This window comes from Panthera uncia, chromosome E1, assembly GCF_023721935.1.
Source record: "Panthera uncia isolate 11264 chromosome E1, Puncia_PCG_1.0, whole genome shotgun sequence".
Taxonomy (NCBI): Eukaryota; Metazoa; Chordata; class Mammalia; order Carnivora; family Felidae; genus Panthera; species Panthera uncia.
Window position 1 is genome coordinate 19,424,921 of NC_064814.1, and position 21,535 is coordinate 19,446,455.

Consider the following 21,535-nt stretch of genomic DNA (forward strand, 5'->3'; position numbering starts at 1 on the left):
AGCAGTTCATTTCAAAGGGACCATGCGATCCTTCCAGGTTTGGTTATAGGCATAATTCTTTAGTAAAGGAAAGCCTTTGATGAAAAGTTAAGGTTGGGAAATATGTTTTGGCTAAGCCCTGCCAAGAACCAGCCTTGGTTTTTCACTTTAAAATATTGTTTTTAACTATTTGCATCCCTACTTTAAGTGTGCCAGGTTCAGGCTAGCTCTTGTGCAGTTCGTGACATCATGGTTTACCTTGCACATCATTGTCTCTGGTCAAGGCTGCTTGGAAAGGTGTTGAAACATTATTGTCTTTTCTTTGTATTTATCATGTACTACTGCTGGTGGTTGAGGCAAAACACATTCCTGACAGTAGTAACTGTTAAACTAGAGAGTTTTAATCCTTTTTGTTCTTGTAACTCACATGGGAAACCACAATCTTAAAAAAAAAAAAAAATCCAGTTGGAAACGCCTGAAACTTTCGTGTGTGTGTGTGTGTGTGTGTGTGTGTGTGAGTGTGTGAGCTCTATGCCCAATGTGGGGATTGAACTCATGACCCCAAGATCAAGAGTCACATGCTCTACCAACTGAGCTAGCCAGGCACCCCTCTGAAATTTTTATCTTAAAAAAGTAGCAGGGCTTCTGGGTGGCTCAGTCAGTTAAGTGTCCAACTCTTGATCTCGGCTCAGGTCATGATCTCACAGTTCATGAGTCTGCACTTAGAGCTCGGAGCCTTTTTGGGATTCTCTTTCTCCCTCTCTGTCTGCTCCTCCCCTGCTCATTCTCCCTCTCTCTCTTTCTGTCTCTCAAAATAAACCTAAAAAAAAAGCATAAATCATCCAATTAAAGGCCTCATAATTTCATCATGAATGTAATTTTTGCTATATATTTAGGAGCATTAATGTTTATGTTCATTATTGTACTTTCAGATTGGAATTTGTAAATAATTCTCATTTTCTCTACCCCCACTGTCATTAAGTTTCATTTCTTGGGAGAATGACCTTTTTAACAGTGGTCTTTAAAGTCCTTCAATGCCAAGAACAGCCTCTGCTCTCACGGGAAATATGGCTAGAAGAAGACGCAGATGCCAGTCAAGTAAAACAATCAGAGAGATAAATTAAAGATATGATCCTGATGGGGCTACAGAAGTGAGGCATGTGCTGCTATAGGAGATCATCATAGCAGACCCGACTGGAGAGGTGGCTCTTCAAGAGAGATGTTTAGGCTGGGCACTAAAAGATGTGTGGAGAGAGATAACTAAGCATTAAGTGGCAAAATCATGCTCCGGATAGAAAGGAATACGCCAAGCCCTGTGGCAGGAGCGAGATGGCACTCTTAACAGACCGAAAGCCAGTGCAGCTGTAGCATGAGGGGTGGGCGAGGGTGCTGCGGAGTGGAGGCAGAAAGGGAGAGTGCCTGAGACTCGGTACAGACCTTTGGAATATTTTAAAGAGAAGAGGACGTGATCAGATCCTATACAGCAAATATTTACTGAGCCCCTTCTAATATGCCAAGCCCTATTCTAAAATTTTTCTTAATGTTTATTCATTTTTGAAAGACAGAGACAGAGCACAAGCAGAGGTGGGGTGGAGAGAGAGGGGGACACAGAATCCGAAGCAGGCTCCAGGCTCTGAGCCGCCAGCACAGAGCCCGACGAGGGGCTTGAACTCGCGAGCTGTGAGATCGTGACCTGAGCTGAAGTCAGACACTCAACCGACTGAGCCACCCCGGCGCCCCACCAAGCCCTATTCTAGATCCAGTCCCTGAAATTCAGTGGTAAACAGGATGCATTCCTGGCCTTCACAGGGTCTTCTAAGTAAAAGAGAAATAGAACACAAAGAGGAAAAGTATCAAATGGTAATAAGTGTTCTGCAAAGACCTAGTGTGGGATTTTGGAGAGCATGACCAGGAGGCCAACTTAGGCCGCGTGGTCGTGAAAGGCATCCCTAAGGAAGTGATGTATGATGTGCGACTAGCTACAGCAAGGAGTTGACAAGGAGATCATGGAGAAAATATTCATGAAAGAAGAGAAGAGCTAGTTCACGTCTCAAAGGTGGTAATAAAGTTAGTATGTTCAAAGAATAAAAGGAAGACAGCGCGTGGCTGGGCCGGGGAGGACAAGAGAGAGGCGGGGACAAGAGGCCCGAGGGACAGGGGGCAGCCGGTTGCGAGGGCCTTACTGGCCCCGGGGGCGTTGGGATGTTATTCCAAGTGTAACACGAAGCCCCTGGAGAGTTTTGAGCAGGTGCGAGCCCTTTACACTTCAGGTGGGTGGAGCTGACTCGCAGGTGCAGGGAGGTGAAGGGAGACCAGAGGGAACCTTCAGGTGAAAGATGGCCGCGGCTCAGACCAGGCTGGCGGAACCAGAGGTGGAGAGAACGGCGTGGGTTGTGCACGTCGTAAGGCAGGGTCAGCAGAACGTACTGATGAATCGCGTGTGGCAGGGGAGGCGAGGGGAAGAAAGGACTCCGTGGTAACTTCTAGATAAGCCCTTTAAGTGATAACTGACTGCCGTGCGGAGAATAGACAGATAGGAGCCACAAGGAGTGAGTGGAGACCAGAGAGGAGCCTCTGACAGCACAGTCCGAGGAGGTCACCTGAGATGGCACCAAGTGGACCAAACCAAAAGGTATTGAAGAGGTTGAATCCACAGGGCTTAGTGAGGAAAACTAGGGCCCTGGGGCAGGGGAGTAAGCGGACTGAAAGCAGGTTGTCGAGGATACCTCCTGACTTTTTTGCCTTGGATAACTTGCTGGATCCTGTGGGTGATGCTGGGGCTGTTCAGAGACTTGGGGAGAAGTCGGTCGGGACTGTTCCTCTGGCAACGGTGAGTTGGAAAGGAGAGACCTGCGAGTTGTTCATAGCCCCGATGAGAATGAGCAAGCGAAGGCAGACAGGTGATCCAACAGGTTCAGGGGAGGGAAATTTCGGGCATGTCCTCGAGCTTCCGGATTTGGAAGACTGGGGCAACGTGGGTTCCGTTAATCCAGACCTAAGTATAAAGGAGGATAAATAGGTTTAGACAGAGGGGTGGGATGGGTAGGAGGATAGGAGAAGAAGGTGGGAGAACTGATAATATGTCCAGTTTGTGCATGTTAAGCCTGGGACCTGCGTCATTAGCGCCCAGGAAGTAATCATGTGTACTTGAGTTTAAGCAAGTACTTGGGGTTTTTTTGCACAAAAACCCATCTCCTTTTCACCAAATTAAGTGTGAACTCAGCCTGGCATTCAAGGCCTCTGTGCTCTGATCTTGACTCCATTTTCAGGACTGCTTCCCCCTCACAGGGGCTGCTCCTTTGAGCTGCAGGTTCTTTGCTAAGTGTGCCCCCATTTTTGTTCTTATTTATCTTTTGTAAATTGCAAAAAAAAAAAATTGCAAATCCTATTTCCCAGGCAGACAGTTCTTCCCCTTCCCCCACCTGCCTGTCCAAATCACAACTATTATACAAGGTTTCCCCAAATGCCACTTTCTACCTGTGGACTTTCCTATCTCTTTGTGCTTTCTCCGCCCGTATCATTTGTAAAAATGTTTGTTTGTTTAGAGAGAGAGAGAGAGAGAAAGAGAGAGAATGAGCAGGGGAGGGGCAGAGAGGAAGAGAGAGAGAATCCCGAGCAGGCTCCACACTGTCAGCACAGAACCCAACGAGGGTCTCAAACCCACGAACCGTGAAATCATGACTTGAGCTGAAATCAGGAGTTGGACATTCAGCCACCTGAGCCACCCTGGTGCCCCACCCCCATGTCATTTTAGTGTGTGTGTGTGTGTGTGTGTGTGTGTGTGTGTGTATGTTTATATATGTTTAAGTTTTATTGTGGAAATTTGCAAACATACCCAAAGTAGAGAGTATAGTACTGTGAACCCCCATGTATCAATAGTTATCTAGATTTAGCCATATGTACTTTCTCTTTTCTCCCTATTTTCTTTGCTAAAATACTTTAAAGCAAATTCCAGACGTCTTGTTGTTTAACCCTGGACATTCCAGAATGCCTCTCAGAAAACGTGGACATTATCTCACACAACCACGGTGCCACCCTCGTGCCTAAGGAAATTAGCTATTATCTTTATGTGTCATCAAATGCCTGCTGCATGACTAGATATCCCCAATTGAATATAAAATTGTGCAGTTCATTTGTCTGAATCAGGATCCAAACAAGATCCAAATATTACATTTGTGCATTGTTTATCTTGTATCTTTTTCAGTCAAAAGCGGAGCCTTTCTTACTTTTTATTCCATGCTCTCGACTTCTTACAGAAACCAAGTCGGTTGTCCTGTAGAATGTCCCACATTCTGTATTTACCTACTTCCTTCTGTGTGGCGTCATTGAGCTTCTTCCCCTGTCCTCCCTCTTTCTTTTTGTTTTCTCAATTGGATGCTTAAGACACCGCTTGGGCTCCCCTGCTTTTTTGTCCATATCGCATACCTTCTGTGATAGTGTAGCCTTCTTAAAAGGTGAGACCACATCTCCCCCAACTTTCTGCTTTTTCCAAATGAGGTCTAATACATTGCGTATGCTTTGAAAACCTTCAGTGGAATTATTTAGAAAGAGCTTTGATTCCTCTTGTAAAAATGTGAACTGGAGGTATTCTCAATGGGAAGAAATTTATATTGGGATTACATTGCCAGAGAAATCTCAGTGACGTGGGTCACTATTCCCTAATTGGCATTGCAAAACTGGCCACCCAACGTCAAGTGCCATGTTCTTATATGTGAAGTTTCTTACAATTTGGACCATTATAAAACACTTACGTGAAATTTCCAAGTCCCCTCCATTGTCTCTGGGTCCACGTAGAAGTGATTTCAGAGATCACTTGTGTTGTGCATTCGGCATGAAAACCAGGTCACTCATCATTTTTCTGATCAGGAGAATTTAATTTTGCTTAGTAGTCCAGCGATCAAACTGAAAGGCCGACTATAAAAACACTATCACGTGCATCCTTTGTTGTTGATAACTAACTGCAATCCAAGCTTTAAGAACTGAGAGGGAGTAGAAGAAACTTCAAAAGGTCGCATGATAAATGTTTTTGACAATGTGTCAGCTGAACATTAAACAGGATCTTTGTAAATCCTCTCCCTCTAAGTGGTTTGAACGGAAAGTTTTAAACTTCTTCCTTCGTCAGTATTGGCGCCAGATATCACAGTATCTTAGGGTTAAGAAAGAAAGAAAGAAAGAAAGAGGAAGGTACTTTATCTGGCATATATATTTTCCATCCCCTCTGTGAATGTGGGAGTGCTGGAAACAGGCTTACCTGAGGATCTCCGCCTCCACGTCTCGGGCATCCTCCTTTCATCGGCTTGGAACATGCCGCCGTTAAACTGGAGCGATCGATGACCTTTCGTCACCTGATATGACCGTGGACACACAATTATGGAAATGCAAACGAATAAGTGTAATAATAATGCTCTCCAGATGCCAGTTTTGGAGGAAATCTCCAATTTTCCAGACTGTCTCACAATGAGAACGCTGTGGGTCCTCGCATGGACAAAATGGGGTCTAGAACTAGGTAGTACGGAAGGAACGTGCCTGCGTGTGCTCGTGTGTGTTTGCTTGCACTATCGTGTTTCAGAGAGAAAACACACGTGTAAACCAAGGGCAGTTCCTTGGCACGTGTGTGAATTTCCTAGGCTGCCGCAGCAAAGTACCCAAGCTCAGTTGACTCAAAACAGCAGGAAGCGATTGTCTCACAGTTCAGAAGACTAAAGGTCTGAAATCAAAGAGCCAGCAAGGCTATGCTCCTTCCGAAGGCTCTCGGGAAGAATCCTCCCTTGCCTTCTTTTACCTTCTGGTGCTTCCCAGCAGGTTTTGGTGCCCTTGGCTTGTAGCTGCACCGCTCTCCAGCTCCGGAGTGTCGCATGGCCAACCTCTTCCCGTGTTTCTCTTCTTGTAAGAGCACCAGGCGTCCTGGATTAAGGGCCCACTCTAATCCAGCTTGACTTCTTTGCACCAAATTACATCTTCATGGCTCTCATTTCCAAATAAGGTCATGTTTTAAGGTTCTGAGGGTTAGGACTTCAGCATATCTTTTTGAGGGGATATAATTCAACCCAGAACACGGAGTTAACACCCTTCTCTTTTGACACCACAGAAATTTCTTTCTCCTCCTGCGTTTTAACTTAAAGACTAAATATCTTAACACCAGACCCAGATCATTTTGAGTCACTGGAGGCTATTGAAGGAAGGTGGCAGTTAGCATAGGCAATAGCAGGTATTCTAGATAAGATGAGGAAAGGAACAGGGGCGCCTGGGTGGCTCAGTCAGTTAAGCCTCTGACTCTTGATTTCGGCTCAGGTCATGATCTCGAGGTTTGTCAGTTTGAGTCCCAAGTTGGGCTTCATTGGACGTTGCAGAGCCTGCTTGGGATTCTCTCTCTCTCTCCCACTCTCTGTACCTCCCCCACTCTCTCTCTTTCTCTCAAAATAAATGAATAAACTAAAAAAAAAAAAAAAGTTGAAGGAAGGAACAAAGGCCCATGGGGCAGTGCTGAGTGGGCCTCTTGGTAGCAGGAAGTGGAGGTCGAGAGGCAGAAGAGGCAGGTGCTCAGGCAGTGCAGTTTCCTCCTCCCGAGTCCAGCTGACGTGCAACTGTTTCCTATGACTTTCTAGCTGGAAAGCTTGGGCCACCTGTAGCAGTCTTAGCTGCCTCCCTCTAAAGTGAGGTTTCTCAGAGGGTTATTGTGAAAGGAATGGAGTATTTAGGACTCCTAGCACAGTGCCTGGTGTAGGAGCTAACGTGTTAGTTTGGAGTTCGGATGCTGAGCGCGATAAGCAAGATGATGGAGGGATGCGGAAGTAAGGTTAACATCGACAGGGTAGGAAATGGTCAGGCACTAATGTTTTGGAGATGGAGAGTGGCATAAAAAGATAGTCTTTGAGAAAATGTTGTCTCCTAGGGGCACGCAGGGGGTCACAACCAGGAAAAACATGGAGTCGTCGTGTACAAAAATGGAGACCGAAGGAAGAGTCGCTTCTAAGAGAAATGGAAGGAACCTGGCAGCTAATGGGGAGGGAGAACTGAAAGAGGGGAGACCCACAGAGGGCTGACGCGTGGAAACCCTGGTGGCCACAAGAGTGCTGTGTCACTGATCAGCAGGACGGCGGGAGGGAAGCCGGTTGAGGAAGAACATCTTGAGTTTGGTCTTAGACTTGATGCGTCTGAGGTGACGGGGAGGCCACCGCGTACGCACATAAGAAACAGTAGGAGAGGTCAACCCGGGGGACGCGTGAGATGTGCGTGGGGGTGAGCTTCAGGACCACCAGCGGGGCAGCCCCTGCCGGGCCCCGGGACACCGCCCACGGGGCAGGGAACACCGGTGTCATGGTGTGCGCTCAAACTCTAACTCTGAACTCATCCTCTCACTGCCCCCAAACGCTTCCTTCATGATTTCTCTCCTGCACCGTGCTCTGATGGCTGTCGTTAGCCTTGGATTGCTGTTGAATCTATGTCGCACGGAAACTTCTTCTTTCCCTTCCTTTCCGTATATTGTAATTCTGTTCTCTTCCCCCTCACCTTAGTTAATGACAGCGCCCAGCCACCCCTGCTGGGGGCCTCGCAGCCATTTCTTAAAGTGCCTTCTCTGTCACACCTGGCACACTTCTTCTGCTTTAATAGAGGAGAAATTCATGGTTCATTGCAAGCGAATTGGGACGAGTGGTACAGGCTCAAGGGATCACGCGTGTGAAGGATCAGCCGTTGTAGGAGAGTCAAAATTGAAATGAATGACTTATGGGTGCTCCCTCTTCCCTGGGCTTATGCCAAGGAGGGGTGGTCTGCGAGACTTTGACACTCCTCGCTCTGCCCCACTCCTCCCCATGGTCCTGAGCATCCTAGCTGCGGTTCTTGAACCCGATCCTCGACTTCTACCACCTGTGATAGGAGCCTGCTCACGAGTTAGCCTGTCTGGAGTGGCAGAGGGGGCCGGATGTGCTGTGGATTTCCTGAGGACAAAAACGGGGGCTAGTTGAAGAGGAGATATGGGTCCGGTCAGGAGGGTGGCTAGGGAAAGGCTGACGAGGTCCACCAGGAGACACCAGCTCCTTCAGATCATCAAAGTCTCAGGATAACATGATTTCTGTTCCTGGAATCTGTGTTAAGGCCAGGAAACAACTTTTGTACAGTGTATTTTTAGGACTTTGAGAGGAAATTATGCGGGAATTTTAAAAGACTGAAGACGGGTGAAAGAGAGAGAAGAGAGAGCAGGTGACAACGTACTCTCTTATTCTTTGGTGAAAACGCTACTCTTGTTTTTGTAATATGGGCTGCCATCGTTTTGCCTTTCATGTTGAGTCAGTAGCCTCCTACGTACCATAGCCATGGCTCATGTCCAAGTGCAATTTCTCATACGTGTGGTTTGTGGCAACAAGGACTAGAAACTTTCCACCTGAAAGGAATTTTGCCTGATGTGCAGGGTAACGTGTGCATGGGGTTAACACCCCCCAAAGATCTCCTTTCCTTCGTACCAATATCACCAGAGGCTGAATTATGAGGGTTAAAAAAAGAAAAAAAAAAGCGCTTGCTTGGAATGTGAAAAAAAAAATTAAAAACCTGAATGTAAGCCATAGAGAAAAAAGGTTCCGCTGTTGTGTTTTGAATACATTAGTGGCCTCTGCAGAGACTATGGTTCTGGGTTTCTTTAGGTCTATAATCTGAACCCGTTCTCCATTACTGCAGAATCACTACTAAAAACTTTTTTATGGTTTGTTATTCATCCTGGTACATCTAGGTGAAGAAATCACTTCGAGAGAAATCTTGACTGGCGTTCCAGTTGAAGACTTGTTACTTTTGTTAGTAGATTTCGCCTGTCAAAAAAATAAAATAAAATAAAATAAAATCAGACAGGAGCTATAGTGGCCTCTGTAAATAGCCAGTAAGAGCGCCCAGTAAAAATGTCACTCTGCCATTGCGTCACCCTCCTTCGCTCCAGATTCGTATCTCCTCCTCTGGGAGACACGGCTTCCTGCTGTATGGTCTTCCTGCTGTATGCCAGTGGTTTAAGATGTGCTTTAAAAAAAAAGTCTGTAAATCTGACCTTAAAATAGTGAGATCTTATTGCTTGCGTTTAATTTTCCCTTAGCTTTCACTGAGCAATAGTAGAAAGAAAATCATCTGCAGCTTCTGGGTCAGGTGACACGTCCAAGAAAACGTACTCACGCGCAATATCGTCGGCACCATTTGTAAACTGAGTTGAAGTAAATGCTACGCAAGCAAACGTGGGCATTATTAAAAAGGCAGTTAAGGTTTAAATGAGAGTCATCCCTGTTTCCCCTTCATAAGTAGTGTCCCCTCCCCGTAGTCACAGTTCAGGTGTCATTTCCGTTTGAGGGGTAAGCCAATCAGCGGATGATGGTTGATACCAAGATTTTATAATCCTAATAGATGTTTTATGGCACAAACTTTGAAAGCACCTGACATGTTTTAAATGGAAGAGAGACCATTTCCATTGAAAAATAAACCTGGAATTTTACTGTATGTAAATCATATCTTAATAAAAATACAAATAAGCCTGCCCTTTCCAGTTATCTTCTCCTGAGGTCGGAATATGAACATCACTCCTTGCTTCCTTAACTTTCCGTTCAGAATACACATGGGGAAATCCTTCTATGTCTCTCCTGCCCACGGAATGCCGAATGAGCCACGTGTCTTCTCTGAAGTAAGAGAGTAAATTCAAGCCTCATGAAAGGAACGTTAGGGTGACTTCATGTTTTTTTAAGTAGGAAAAGCTTGAAATTTTTCTAACTTTTTGTTATGGAAACTTTCCAACATACACAAAAGTAGGGCGAATAGTATGCAGAACCCCTACCTACCCGTCACCCAGCTTCACCCGTTTTCAACGGGTTGACTTCTTTCGAGCAGCATCTTTAGCACAAATATTCTGCTTCTTTGTTCTTGTTGAAACTCCTCAGCGGGGCAGAGCTTGGGGCTAACAAGTTCCTTTCTGCATCTCACCCAGGAGAGGCTCATCCTCTTTCTCATTTCATGGCCACAGACTTAACCCAAAGTCCTCAAAAGCAACGACTTTGAGGATCCCAATTTTATATTCATACAGGGCAAACCTTAATCCGTGATTGTTTGGTTTACATATGCTTTAACCCAGTTTCTTTAAAGAAAAGAATGCTACTCAAGATTCCCACTTCCCAGAGGACATGTGGAACATGGTCTATGGGACAGAACCAGGGAAAGGGCCCATGTACCCTTTGCCCCTCACTCTATGGCAGGCTCAGAAAAATGTGCCCGTAGGCCTCGTGGTGATTTGTGAAAAGGCCAGACGTAAGCGTTTGGCCAAGACTTGGCAACACAGAATGAGGCAGAATATAAGCATAAAATGCATTAAATTTCAACTCTGCGAGGACTGGTTTGAAAACTCTTAAAAATCAGGAAGGCATAGTCCTGTAGCATGTGTAACAAAAAGGTAAGAGTCCACTCTGCTGACAGTGTTTTCAGAAGTGACTCAGGAGAAGGGCAGCTTTTTCCTGTTGATTCTGTTTTGAATGGAAAGTAGTTTTCCAAATTTCTCACAACGGAGGTTTGGGTAAAGATGGGGAAGTAGAGAGTTTGAGATTGTATTCTCGAGAGAGAGAGAGCACAAGTATTCTGAGTGATGAGCTGAGGACAAATTTGCTTGCCCGGATGGCCTACTGAAAAAGGATCATGAAGTCATAGCTCTCGTAGGTCAGAATGGACACCTACCACCGCCCCCACCTGTGGAGCTGGCTGAGAGGTGAGCCAAAGGCCAGGTCAGATATCTGGAAAGACTTCTGGTGATTCATAAGGCTCTGCCATATGCCTTGTATGCTGGGAACATTCTGATTATCTATCTGTGTATCTGTCTATCTACCTATCTATCTATCTATCATCTATCTATCCAGTCTCTACACCAGTGTGGGCTCAAAGTCATGACCCCAAGATCAAGAGTCACATGCTCTACTGGCCGAGCCCACCAGGCGCCCCAATATCTTTTTATCACTATAGCGCAGTGTTTCTCCCTGCCAATGAATTTTTCCTTCATTAAATAACTTTTTAACCACTTTATAATTGAAATGAACCCTTTTGTTTCATCATTTCATGTTTGTTTAATTGCTTTAGAACTGCAAGAGAAACTGGTTTTTAATAAGACGACACATAATTCCTTAATGCATGGTTTTACAAGTTGAGTGGTTTGCTTTGAATCATGTTTATGATTTTTATGAAAATAGCATTGACTCTTTACTCTTTACTCTTTACTCTCCCCCCAAACCAACAGAAAAGCTCTAGGACTAACACAGGTGCCATTCAGCAGGCCCATTAGCTCCCAGCGCGTCTCCTCACCCTGCGAAGTCCACTGACGTGTGTAATCTTTCAGACTCTAATTTGCTCTAATTATTTTCATATTTTAAACAAACAACTCAGATTACTTTATAACATGCTCCCTTTTAAAGAGTGCGGTATACTCTCGTTGTTCTTGCAAAGCTTATTATGCCATTTACGTTTTTCTTCTGCAAAGTGTCATTCTTTGTTCCCAGCGGCCACAAAGCACCCCGAAAGTCGGCAAGTGTAACTTCCTACGGCAAGCTGCCTTACGTGGCATTTCAAGGCAGGTTTAGTTGGGAGAAAAGAACTGCCTTTTCAGTAGTGATGTAAGTGAACACAGCAGAGCTGAGAGATGAGGAATAATTTTGCAGAATAAACTGTTGAACTGTTCGAGTTGGAGTTTTTTGTTTCAAATTTGTGACCCAATGTTGGACATTCTGTTCTTTCATTATCATGGGCTTTTTTTCAGAAATAAACTCCAAGTTGTGATTTTTGTGTGTGTGTATGTCAGATCTGAAGGCTTTTGAGTAAAGAAGCCACAACTTGCAAGAATGTTCTTGCTCGTTCTTAGTGAGTAATTGTGGCCACTCTTGCACAGTCCTGTGTCAGGTTCTGAGGTTGGAACTCTAATGGCCTAATAATTTTTTAGAATATGAGACCAGGAACGGCTGCCAATGTAAACGGCTGTTTTCCTTTCATCTAGTACATTTAACTTTTTTGGAAAGTGGTATATTATTCGGTCACTTTTCAATTTCTGAAACTGATTTTTTAGCAGATAATAAAAGTAATTTCTGGACATAACTGCTTTCTCCGATTAACCTTAAAAAGATCACGTCTTACGTCTTTAAACTCTGAGCGCGTTTGAAAAGGGGTCCCGTTTTGACAAGCAAATGTAATTTCGCTTCTATTTTGATAACATGGATAAAATATGGCCGACTTGGACTTTCTGCCGCGTGAAGTGTGGAGAAAGCATCGGAGCTAATTCTGTTTCCTGTCCGGTTAGAAATGCTTTCAGCCACACACCTGGGAGACTGGCTTCTCGGCTGCCTCCCGAGCCCCGAGTTCTTACCGGCCCCCCTGCCCCCTCTCCCTCTGCCTGCTCTTACGTGTGGCTGGCACCCAGGAGTCAGGTTTGCAAAAGCTTCTTTGACTTTCTTCCCCAAGGAAGTGTGCCATCTGCACCTGGTCTGAGACCCCTCTCCCCTGCTCAGAACCCCCTCCCAGCGTGACCGGTCCCCTCAGAAGTCCCGCCAGCGCCTTAAACTCAACTTGCAGAAAACCATCCTGCCCCTACCGCCCCGCCTTGCTTCTTGTCCCGTCGGTAGCTCGTGGTGTCGTGTCCTGTGGCCGTTCAGTGTCAAAGCCTTGCGGTATCTCGGAGCCCCCCCCTTCCCCGGACGCCCCGTTTGTGACTCTACCACCCCACCCCCATCCCTGTGCCCGCTGCCCTCTTTCAAGCCCTCGCGTGCCTGGCCGGCGCTTTTGCAGCGGCCTCCTTTCCTGACCCCCGGCTTCACCCTGCAGAACGAGTTCCTCACAGTTCAAGGGCAAAGACACTGGGACACGAGCAGCACCAAACGTGGCCATGGAGCGAGGGAGAAAATTGGCTTCTGGCTTTGGCATCTGGGAGGGAACCAGGGGCTGTGACGGACACGGACGGAGGAGCATGGTGGGGGCAGCTGGCAGGTGTGATGCGGCATCGAGAGGGCGGAGAGGAGATTGGGGTGGGGGGGGGGGGGGGGGAGACACTGCACGTGGCCATGCCCAGGGTCCGCTGGTGGAGGAGGAGGGAGCCGACGCAGGAGGCGGGGAGCAATTTTTTGTGTAAGACAAGAGAGGTGTACATCTCCTTTATTTATTTATTTTTTTGTTCTGCGAAATAAAAAGAAAAACTAAAGAAAAAAATCAAGGGCGCGTTGTATTCTTGAATGTGGCAGACACCAGACAATGTATTATCACAAAGAACGGTAATATCATATATATGCATATATGACACGTGTCTAGATATAGGTATTTGGAAGGTATAGTTGTATATCCTGTATTTCCAGAAACATAATAACCTTTAGTTTAATGTGCTGTATTAAGGACATTTGGAAGCCCTGATGATTGAAGTACATTTCCTCGGGGAGTGTAGTTCAAATATTTATTAGCTCCTTCCTCAAACATGAATCCGGCGTCAGGCGTGTGCCAGGCGTCGAGCTGGCTTGGCATTAGGCCTCCGGACCTGAAGAGGAGAGAGCCCTGAGCGTCCGTCGCTCTGTCTCGCACAGACCCAGACCCTGATTCCCTTAAACGCTGGATGGATAGAAGCCCAGAGGCCTCCGTACTTTGCTCTCAGGATGGATACCATCAAGCAGAGCCGGTGGGACAGCATCCAGGCAAAGGAAAAGGAAAGCAGGTACAGAGGGAGAAAGAGGCAGGGCCCGTAGCCAAATGTATAGGACTGGAAATGAGTCCGTGTTTTAACGTGCCAGTCCGGTTTCCTTCGTACTGGCCACAGAGACCCGAGCGGGCCGTTTAACCTCATGGAGCCTCCACTCCGAGTTCTCTGAGGAACGTGAAGGAACACCTGCTGTCCAGGATTGCAGTGAGGGCTAAAAATAAAACCCACGGAGTCAGTGATAGTCCCTGTTGTTATTGGCACTGAGGCGTCATGGGGCTCAGCCTGGCCAGAGCCAGAAGACCCAGATCCCCGAATGCCATGCTCAGGAGTGTGAGCTGTTTCTCGGGGATGCTGGAGTATTGTGGAAGCATTTCAGTGGGGGGACTGACATAATTAGATTTCGGCTTAAGAAGATCACTCTGACAGCAGGGTGAGGGTGAAGGGGAGAGCAGGAGACACTGGGAACAGAAAAACGTGCCAGCATTCTTCCTAATACAGTAATCGTTACTCTCCCCAGTTATGCCAGAAGCGAAGCTGACGAGATCCTATTTATTGGTGGCTACCAAAGGAAAAAGAAATGCCACTTGATCAACCAACTTAGGAACAATTGTATTCACAGACCACAGTCACAGAATTATAAACAAGAATCGTTTCAAGCTCATTGGCAGACGTGGCTGAATTGTGAATTTAATAGTCAAGTGTAACATCAAAGAGCCCCCAAAGCTTTTCGCCTCACCCTCCAACCGTTTTACGTTTTAAGCTAGAGGTTCTTAGCCTGGGGTTCATCCGTGGATGGGCTTCAGGCAGTATGTGGACTTCCTGAAATCCGAGGCAAAATCATAAGTGTACTTTTTCCATGTTGCGGAGTGAGCACGTAACATGCTTCAGATGCTGGTTGGCTGTGTCTAGAACCCCAGAAAAGGTGAAGAACCACTGCGTATGTCGGTATATAGAAAAGACTGGCATTGCACTGAAGGAATTCCTTACTTTTATTTTTGTTAATGTTTATTTATTTTTGAGAGAGAGACAGAGCATGAGCAGGGGAGAGGCAGAAAGACACAGCGACACAGAATCTGAAGTAGGCTCCAGGCTCCGAGCTGTCGGTGCAGAGCCCGACGCGGGGCTCGAACTCACAGACCGCGAGATCATGACCTGAGCTGAAGTCTGACGCTTAACCGACTGAGCCAGCCAGGCACCCCGCGTTGGAAGAATTCTTAATGGACACTGACTTAGACATTCTCCCTGGACTTCAGACTCTAACATCAAGCTGCGACCCAGCGTCTTTGCTTGGATGTGTAGTGGGCGTTCCGGACTTAACGTACCCTAGGTTCCCCCATCCCTCCCTTAGCTTCCCCAGCTGCATTCGTCTACCTGCTCCACCCAGAATCCTGGGGGGCTTTTTATTTTCATGCTATGCATCCACCCCTTGGGGCCGTCACTCTGTCTTCAAATGTATCAGGGATCCGACGCGTCCCTCACCCCCAGCTGCTACCAGCCACCACCCTGGTCCAGTTCCGCATCATCCTTCCCCAGTATGTTTCAGTGGCCTCTCCCCGGCCTCCCTGCTCCTGCCCTCATCCTTCTTCCAGCTATTCTTCGCAGCAGCCAAACAGCACTTGCCCGCAGCCCTGCCGTAGCTTTCCCTCTACCTCTGAAGAAAATCTAGTTCTTCGCTGCCCCCTGAGGCTCTGTGTGACCTGATGCAACTGGGCACCTGTGACATCCCTGACGTTGTGGCTCCCCCCGTGCTCACTCTCCACACTGGCTCTTGGAGTTCCCTCAAACATGCCACACCAGGGCCTTTGCACATACAGTATCCCCGGCTTGGCAGTTTTTTCCTGCAGATAGTCATATGACTTGTTCTCCTCCTTCAGGTCTTTGCTCACGTTTTCTTGGGCCATCTGCAACATCTCCGGGGTCAGTCACCTTCTCAGTTAAGCATTCGACTCTTGATGTCGGCTCAGGTCATGATCTCGCGGTTGGTGGGATTGAGCCCCACGTTGGGCTGTGCGCTGATGGTGCGGAACCTGCTTGGGATTCTCTCTCTCCCTCCCTCTGACCCTCCCCTGCTCTCTCCCACTTGCTCTCTCTCAAAATAAATAAATATCTTTAAAAATCTCAACATCTTTCCCAGCCCCACTCCAGAATATCCTCCTACCCCTGCTTTATTTCTCTTCTGCACTTATCACTGATATATTATACGTATTGTATCCTTATTGTCTTACCCCCCAACATAATATAAGCTTCATGAGAGGGATTTTTTTTTGGTCTGTTTTCTTTTACTGTTCTATTGAGAATACCTATCACAGTTCTTGACATATAACAGAAGGTCAGTTGTCTTCGCTGAATGAATTTTATTTTAAGACCTTTTTTGGCATCTTTGCAATTACTAGGCCATGTGTTTTGCTCACCGTAACTTTTATATATTATATCCATAATTATGGCGTATTGTTTGAATGTGCTCTGTTTCTTTTCTAATTCACCTCTTTACTTAAAATAGTCATTGATGCAATGACGATTATTCATCTTATGGTTTCTCAATTCCCCATGTTAACCTGAATTCTGTTTCCATCAGCCACTTGGCAACTGAAAGGGTTCCTCTCTGAACACTTCTGACAGGTTCCGCGAATTCCACACCATCCTTAATGACTTAAAAAAAGAAATTCCTTGGGGCACGTGGGTGGCTCCGTCGGCTAAGTGTCCGACTTTGGCTCGGGTCATGATCTCACAGTTCGTGAGTCCCAGCCCCACGTCGGGCTCTGTGCTGGCAGCCCAGAGCCTGGAGCCTGCTTCGGATTCTGTCTCCCTCTCTCTCTGCCCCTCTCCTATCACACTGTGTCTATCTCAAAAATAAGTAAAAAAATTAACTGTTAAAAAAAAAAGAAATTCCTTTGAGGTTACTATTAGTATCATTTGGAAGACCATCATGTTGGTCCAACGTTACTGTTCCTAGCTGTCACCATACTTTTCAGAGCTCAGCGTTCCTTGAAGGTGTACTGATAGACCCGCTTTAATTAGCAATAGCTTTAAGCTTTATTGCATGCTTTGGTTCTATGCTGGGAACGTAAGAGCCATTTTTATTAAATGAATTGGCACCTGCTAATGTGTCTGTTTTGTTTTCTTTTTTCAATGTTTATTTATTTTTGACAGAGAGAAAGACAGAGCATGAGCGGGGGAGGGGCAGAGAGAGAGGGAGACACAGAATCCGAAACAGGCTCCAGGCTCCGAGCTGTCAGCACAGAGACTGACGCGGGGCTCGAACTCACAGACTGTGAGATCACGACCTGAGCCGAAGTCGGACGCTCAACCGGCTGAGCCACCCAGGCGTGCCTAATGTGTCTGTTTTATGTTTGGAGTTTGTTATACCAGTGATTCCTAAAGCAAAAACTGCCTGGGCGTGACATTAAAAGTCTGGTTTTGTTTGCCCGAACTCTGTGGAACAACAGTAATGGACTAGAGCCGAGACCTTTTTGATGCCAATTCAGGTGGTAAAACTTCTTTTCAAGGATGCTCATTTTTAATGTTTATGTGTTCATGTTACGTTGTTTCAGGCTTTGCAAGACGAACTAGAAAACCGCTCTAACCAAGTGCGATGTGCAGAGAAAAAACTACAACACAAGGAACTGGAGTCACAGGAACAGGTACTCTCCTACTTCTGCTTGGCTGCTTGGCTTCCTAACTTTCTCCGGGTCTGGGAGCTCGTCTACTTCCTGTGTCCGCTGGGATGCTTTGGCTGCAGGTAACCGAGTACCCCACCCCTAGTTGGCATAAACAGCTTAGGGACTGTTTACCTCACAAGACCAGAAGTCTGCGGGTAGGGCCGGGCTCTGCTTCTCTGCCATTCTCATGGCTGTACCTCCTATGATGGCTTCATCCCCAAAGCAATCCAAGATGGCTACAACAGCTGCCGTCATCCCAGCTAGCGACGTAGCCGTCATCCCGTAGACCTAGCGACGTCCAGAGGCAGAAAGGGACTGTCTGTTTCCAGGGAGGCCTTCTGAAGAGGAAGACGACCTTTCCCAGAAGCAGCCCCCGACACACATACCTCCCTTCACGTCTCATTGGCCAGAACCGGTCACGTGCTCGGTCTGGCATGTCCAATCCCTGGCAAGAGAACTAAGGGAACCCAAACTGGCCTAGACCCCTCAGGATCCATCTGCTGGCCAGGGACTAGGAGAGGAAGGATAACCTGGAGCGGGAAGGGGGGAGTGTGCAGCTGACCGTGACTGCCATGTCATCATACTGATGTAAGTGGACATTATCGTACTCTCACAAACCAGGTTTTCTTTTGAACTTGACTTTTCTCCCTCTTTCCATTATGTTAATGAAATAAATCTAATATAACCACAATATTCTGGCTATGACAATAGCTAATGACCTATTCTATTTTCAAATGACAGGATTATTTTCATCCAATTCTTCTGGTTGTAGTGAATTTGTCTTTGTGGCAATTTTGACGGTTTAAACTAAAAAGTCAACAACATATCGCGGCGCCTGGGTGGCTCAGTCGGTTAAGCGTCCGACTCTTGATTTTGGCTCAGGTCATGATCTCACGGTTTGTGAGAAGGAGCCCCAGGTTGGGCTCTGTGCTGACAGTGCAGAGCCTGCTTGGGATTCTCTATCTCTGCCACTACCACCCCGCCCCCCGCCCCCCCGCACAAAAATAAATAAACACTTTTAAAAAGTCAATAATGGGGGCACCTGGGTGGCTCAGTCGGTTGGGTGGCCGACTTCGGCTCAGGTCAGATCTCGCGGTTTGTGAGTTCGAGCCCCGCGTCGGGCTCTGTGCTGACAGCTCGGAGCCTGGAGCCTGTTTCGGATTCTGTGTCTCCCTCTCTCTGACCCTCCCCTGTTCATGCTCTATCTCTCCCTGTCTCAAAAATAAATAAAATGTTTAAAAAAAAAAAAAGTCAATAATGTATCGATAGAGATCACAAGTCTTAATGAAACCTTTGATAAATGCGTTGTCCTCAGCCATCACGTATAGGATTGCTAACATTCTTCTAAGTGCCACCAGCCATTATGCACAGAAACTGCTGTAGGTATTGACAGATCTTGACACTTTGGTTGTCTCGTAGAAACATTAGGTTTAGAGAATTGAACTTTTTCATCTTTGCAGATGTTTACAAACAGGATCGAAGATAGTGGTTTGCCCAAAATGGCAAATGTAAGCATCTAATAGATGCTGAATATTAATAACTTGGTGAACTGACTTGACCTCCTGTAACTCCTTCCTACTCTCTAGTATATGTCCTGTGTAACATACATACCGCATATATGTGCGTATATCACGTATTATACAATGTGCGTAAATATATATGGATACACGTGGATATATATGATTTGCAGAAAGTCTATTCTGTCAATAACAGGACTATAACCCAGGGCAATTCTAGGGTGAAAAATTTAATAGTAACTGCACGTTATCAGAGGCCTGTAAGATGACAGACACCGTCCCAGAAACATTACACATATTAGTTCATTTGGCATCATAGCCATATGAGACCAGTATTTTCATCCCCATTTCACAGACGGCACACTAAAACCCCGAGAGGGTGAGCAACTCGTCCAAGCTCATACAGCTAGTGAACAGTCGAGGTGGGTTCAAACCCAGATTTATCAGAACTCCGAACCTTGCTCCTTTTTAGTTAATAAAAAGGCTGCACAGCAGTCACATACGACCAGACACCTGGCACAGCAGCCAGTGCCCTTGACCCTCCGTGGGCAGAGAACAGACTTGGCGCAGACGAAAAGGCCTCCTCAGATGGTGCTTGTGCAGTGGAGTGTTCAGGGTGGGGCCGGTGTGGGTCTACTTGTCACTGAAGAGCAGCTGAGCTCACCCTCCGTCCAGGACACTCGTCACTAGAAGCCCGGCTGCTTAAAAGGCGGAAATGGTGCTCCCTCCTGGGCTTCTCCGACTTGCGATAAAATATGACTTAAGGTAAAACTTTGTTGACATCACTGTAACTCATGGCAAAACTTCACACGGAAAATTCCATAATATATCGAGAGTGGGGAAATTAAGAAATCCCCGATGAACAATAGGGAAGGAGTCAGCAACCATTTTCAGTCTTTTTTTTATTGACTCCTTTTTGATCATCAAAGTTGCTTTCATCTTTGCAGTGACAATAGCTTTTTAGACTATTTCTTGCACTAACTCCTGATATCTTCTGTGAGGGCTACAGTTTACCAAAGAAATGTCAGGAAATACCCATGGGGAAAACTGAATATTTCATAATCTCTGCCGCCATAAAAAAGTTGAGTTCTTTCCACAAGGTCCTAGGGTGTAGCTGGAATTAAATGCCAACTGTTTCAATGAAACCGGAGAGCAAATAATGACGAATTAAGTTCTGTTCGTCTAGATTTCACTTAATGTAACTTTTGTTTTATCCAGATTTGACCTTTGTCCCCTTTCGGTCTGTAACACTAATGGGAGTTGTCGAAAATAATTAGAAGTATTGCCGTGGACGTCTCGTAGGGTTTGCTCCTGTATGAGCTGACTGAGGATATTTCGGATGTCGAAATTGTTGTGTATGATTTTCCTTTATGCATCTGTCAGAACAACTGTAGTAACAGTAGCCAGCCTGACATCAGCCTATCAAATAATCAAAACAGCTTCTTGGAACTTTTCTTCTCTTTCTTTTCAACCAAATATTATTATCCCGATACTAGTTGTTCAAAGAATCAAAATTGAAACTGGCAGAATTACAAAGGACAATTTCCCGGGCTTCCTTTTTTAACTTGCTTTGCTTAAAAAAAGTTTAAACTGTTTCTGCTTTTCATTTAAGAAAAATTCCTGTGTTTTGAGTCTAGAAAAACAAAAACTGAATGAGGCATTTTAAAAGTTATGTTTTTAATTAAAAACAAAAAGCTGCTTCGCATCAGGTCTTGCTGGGTGGTACGATTTTGCTGCCCCGCACTGCCCCCCTCCGCAACTTGCCTGGGTGCTGTCGCCTCTCTCCTCCCCCTGGGCAGGTCGGTCGGCGGAGTGACCGAACGAGGCTTGCTCATCCGTAGTTCTGGGGGGTTAATTTGCTCCTGGTGCACATTCAATGTAACTCACATAAAATTAGAAAATAGTAATTTTCTAAGTCAGCATTGTAGAAGCATTCTTCCTATAATCCATAAATAACAAGGCAATTTAAAAAGCATCATCATTTTTAGCCATGCCAGGAGTTAATAATTTCTCATTCTAGATTAGATCCGAGTAAGAATCCCATAATGGCAACAAGGAAGGAGGATCAGAGCTCTGAGCGAACTTCCTCATGGTTTGAGGAAACTGAGTCGTCAAGAAGAGTAACTTCCCTGACATGTTAGTGACGGCCCCAGGGTAGGACTGCTCCCACCTGTGTGTTAGACGGGCTGCTCACTCCTGGGATATTATTATCCATTATATTGAGCACGATGTAAAATGAGTAAGTGCCACGTATCACTTAGGTTCAGGTATGTGTAAAACCAAATCTCATTTTTGGAAGCAAATGATATTTCACTCTTTGCCGTGAGACTAATTTGCTAGCCTGAGCCAAGATTGTTCAGTCTGAGAAGTTACAGAAAAGAGAGGGAAGAAGAGAAATAGTCTAACATTTTACTTAGCATTTTTAACACCGTACAAAGTATACATTTATCACAAAGGCACTAAACAATGTCAGATAATAACATACATGGGACAAGACGCCTCCTTTGAACCTAGTAGCTTACGTTTTGAAAGTCTGAGTAGCTTAGATTACATTGGTCACTGAGTTTCTCAGAAGCTTATCTTAAATAAATTAGCGAGGGGAAAAACAATACCTTCGAGATCTAATAAATAAAATACGATGCTGTGCATGTCGCTTGCAGGGTCATACTTTTTTTGGGGGGGGGGGGGGCACATTTCTTTCTTTTGACAGA

The 21,535-nt window shown here is 45.9% G+C and overlaps 1 protein-coding gene across 10 annotated transcripts in view; it reads left to right on the forward strand.

The window, feature by feature from the left end:
* CEP112 (centrosomal protein 112) overlaps positions 1 to 21,535 on the forward strand; it is a 413,298-nt gene that overhangs the window by 352,637 nt on the left and 39,126 nt on the right. For all 10 annotated transcript variants that reach the window (XM_049637678.1, XM_049637676.1, XM_049637673.1 and 7 more), the window contains one exon: positions 17,200 to 17,289. In XM_049637678.1, the coding sequence (XP_049493635.1) occupies positions 17,200 to 17,289 (90 nt within the window). The remainder of the gene's footprint in view (positions 1 to 17,199; positions 17,290 to 21,535) is intronic.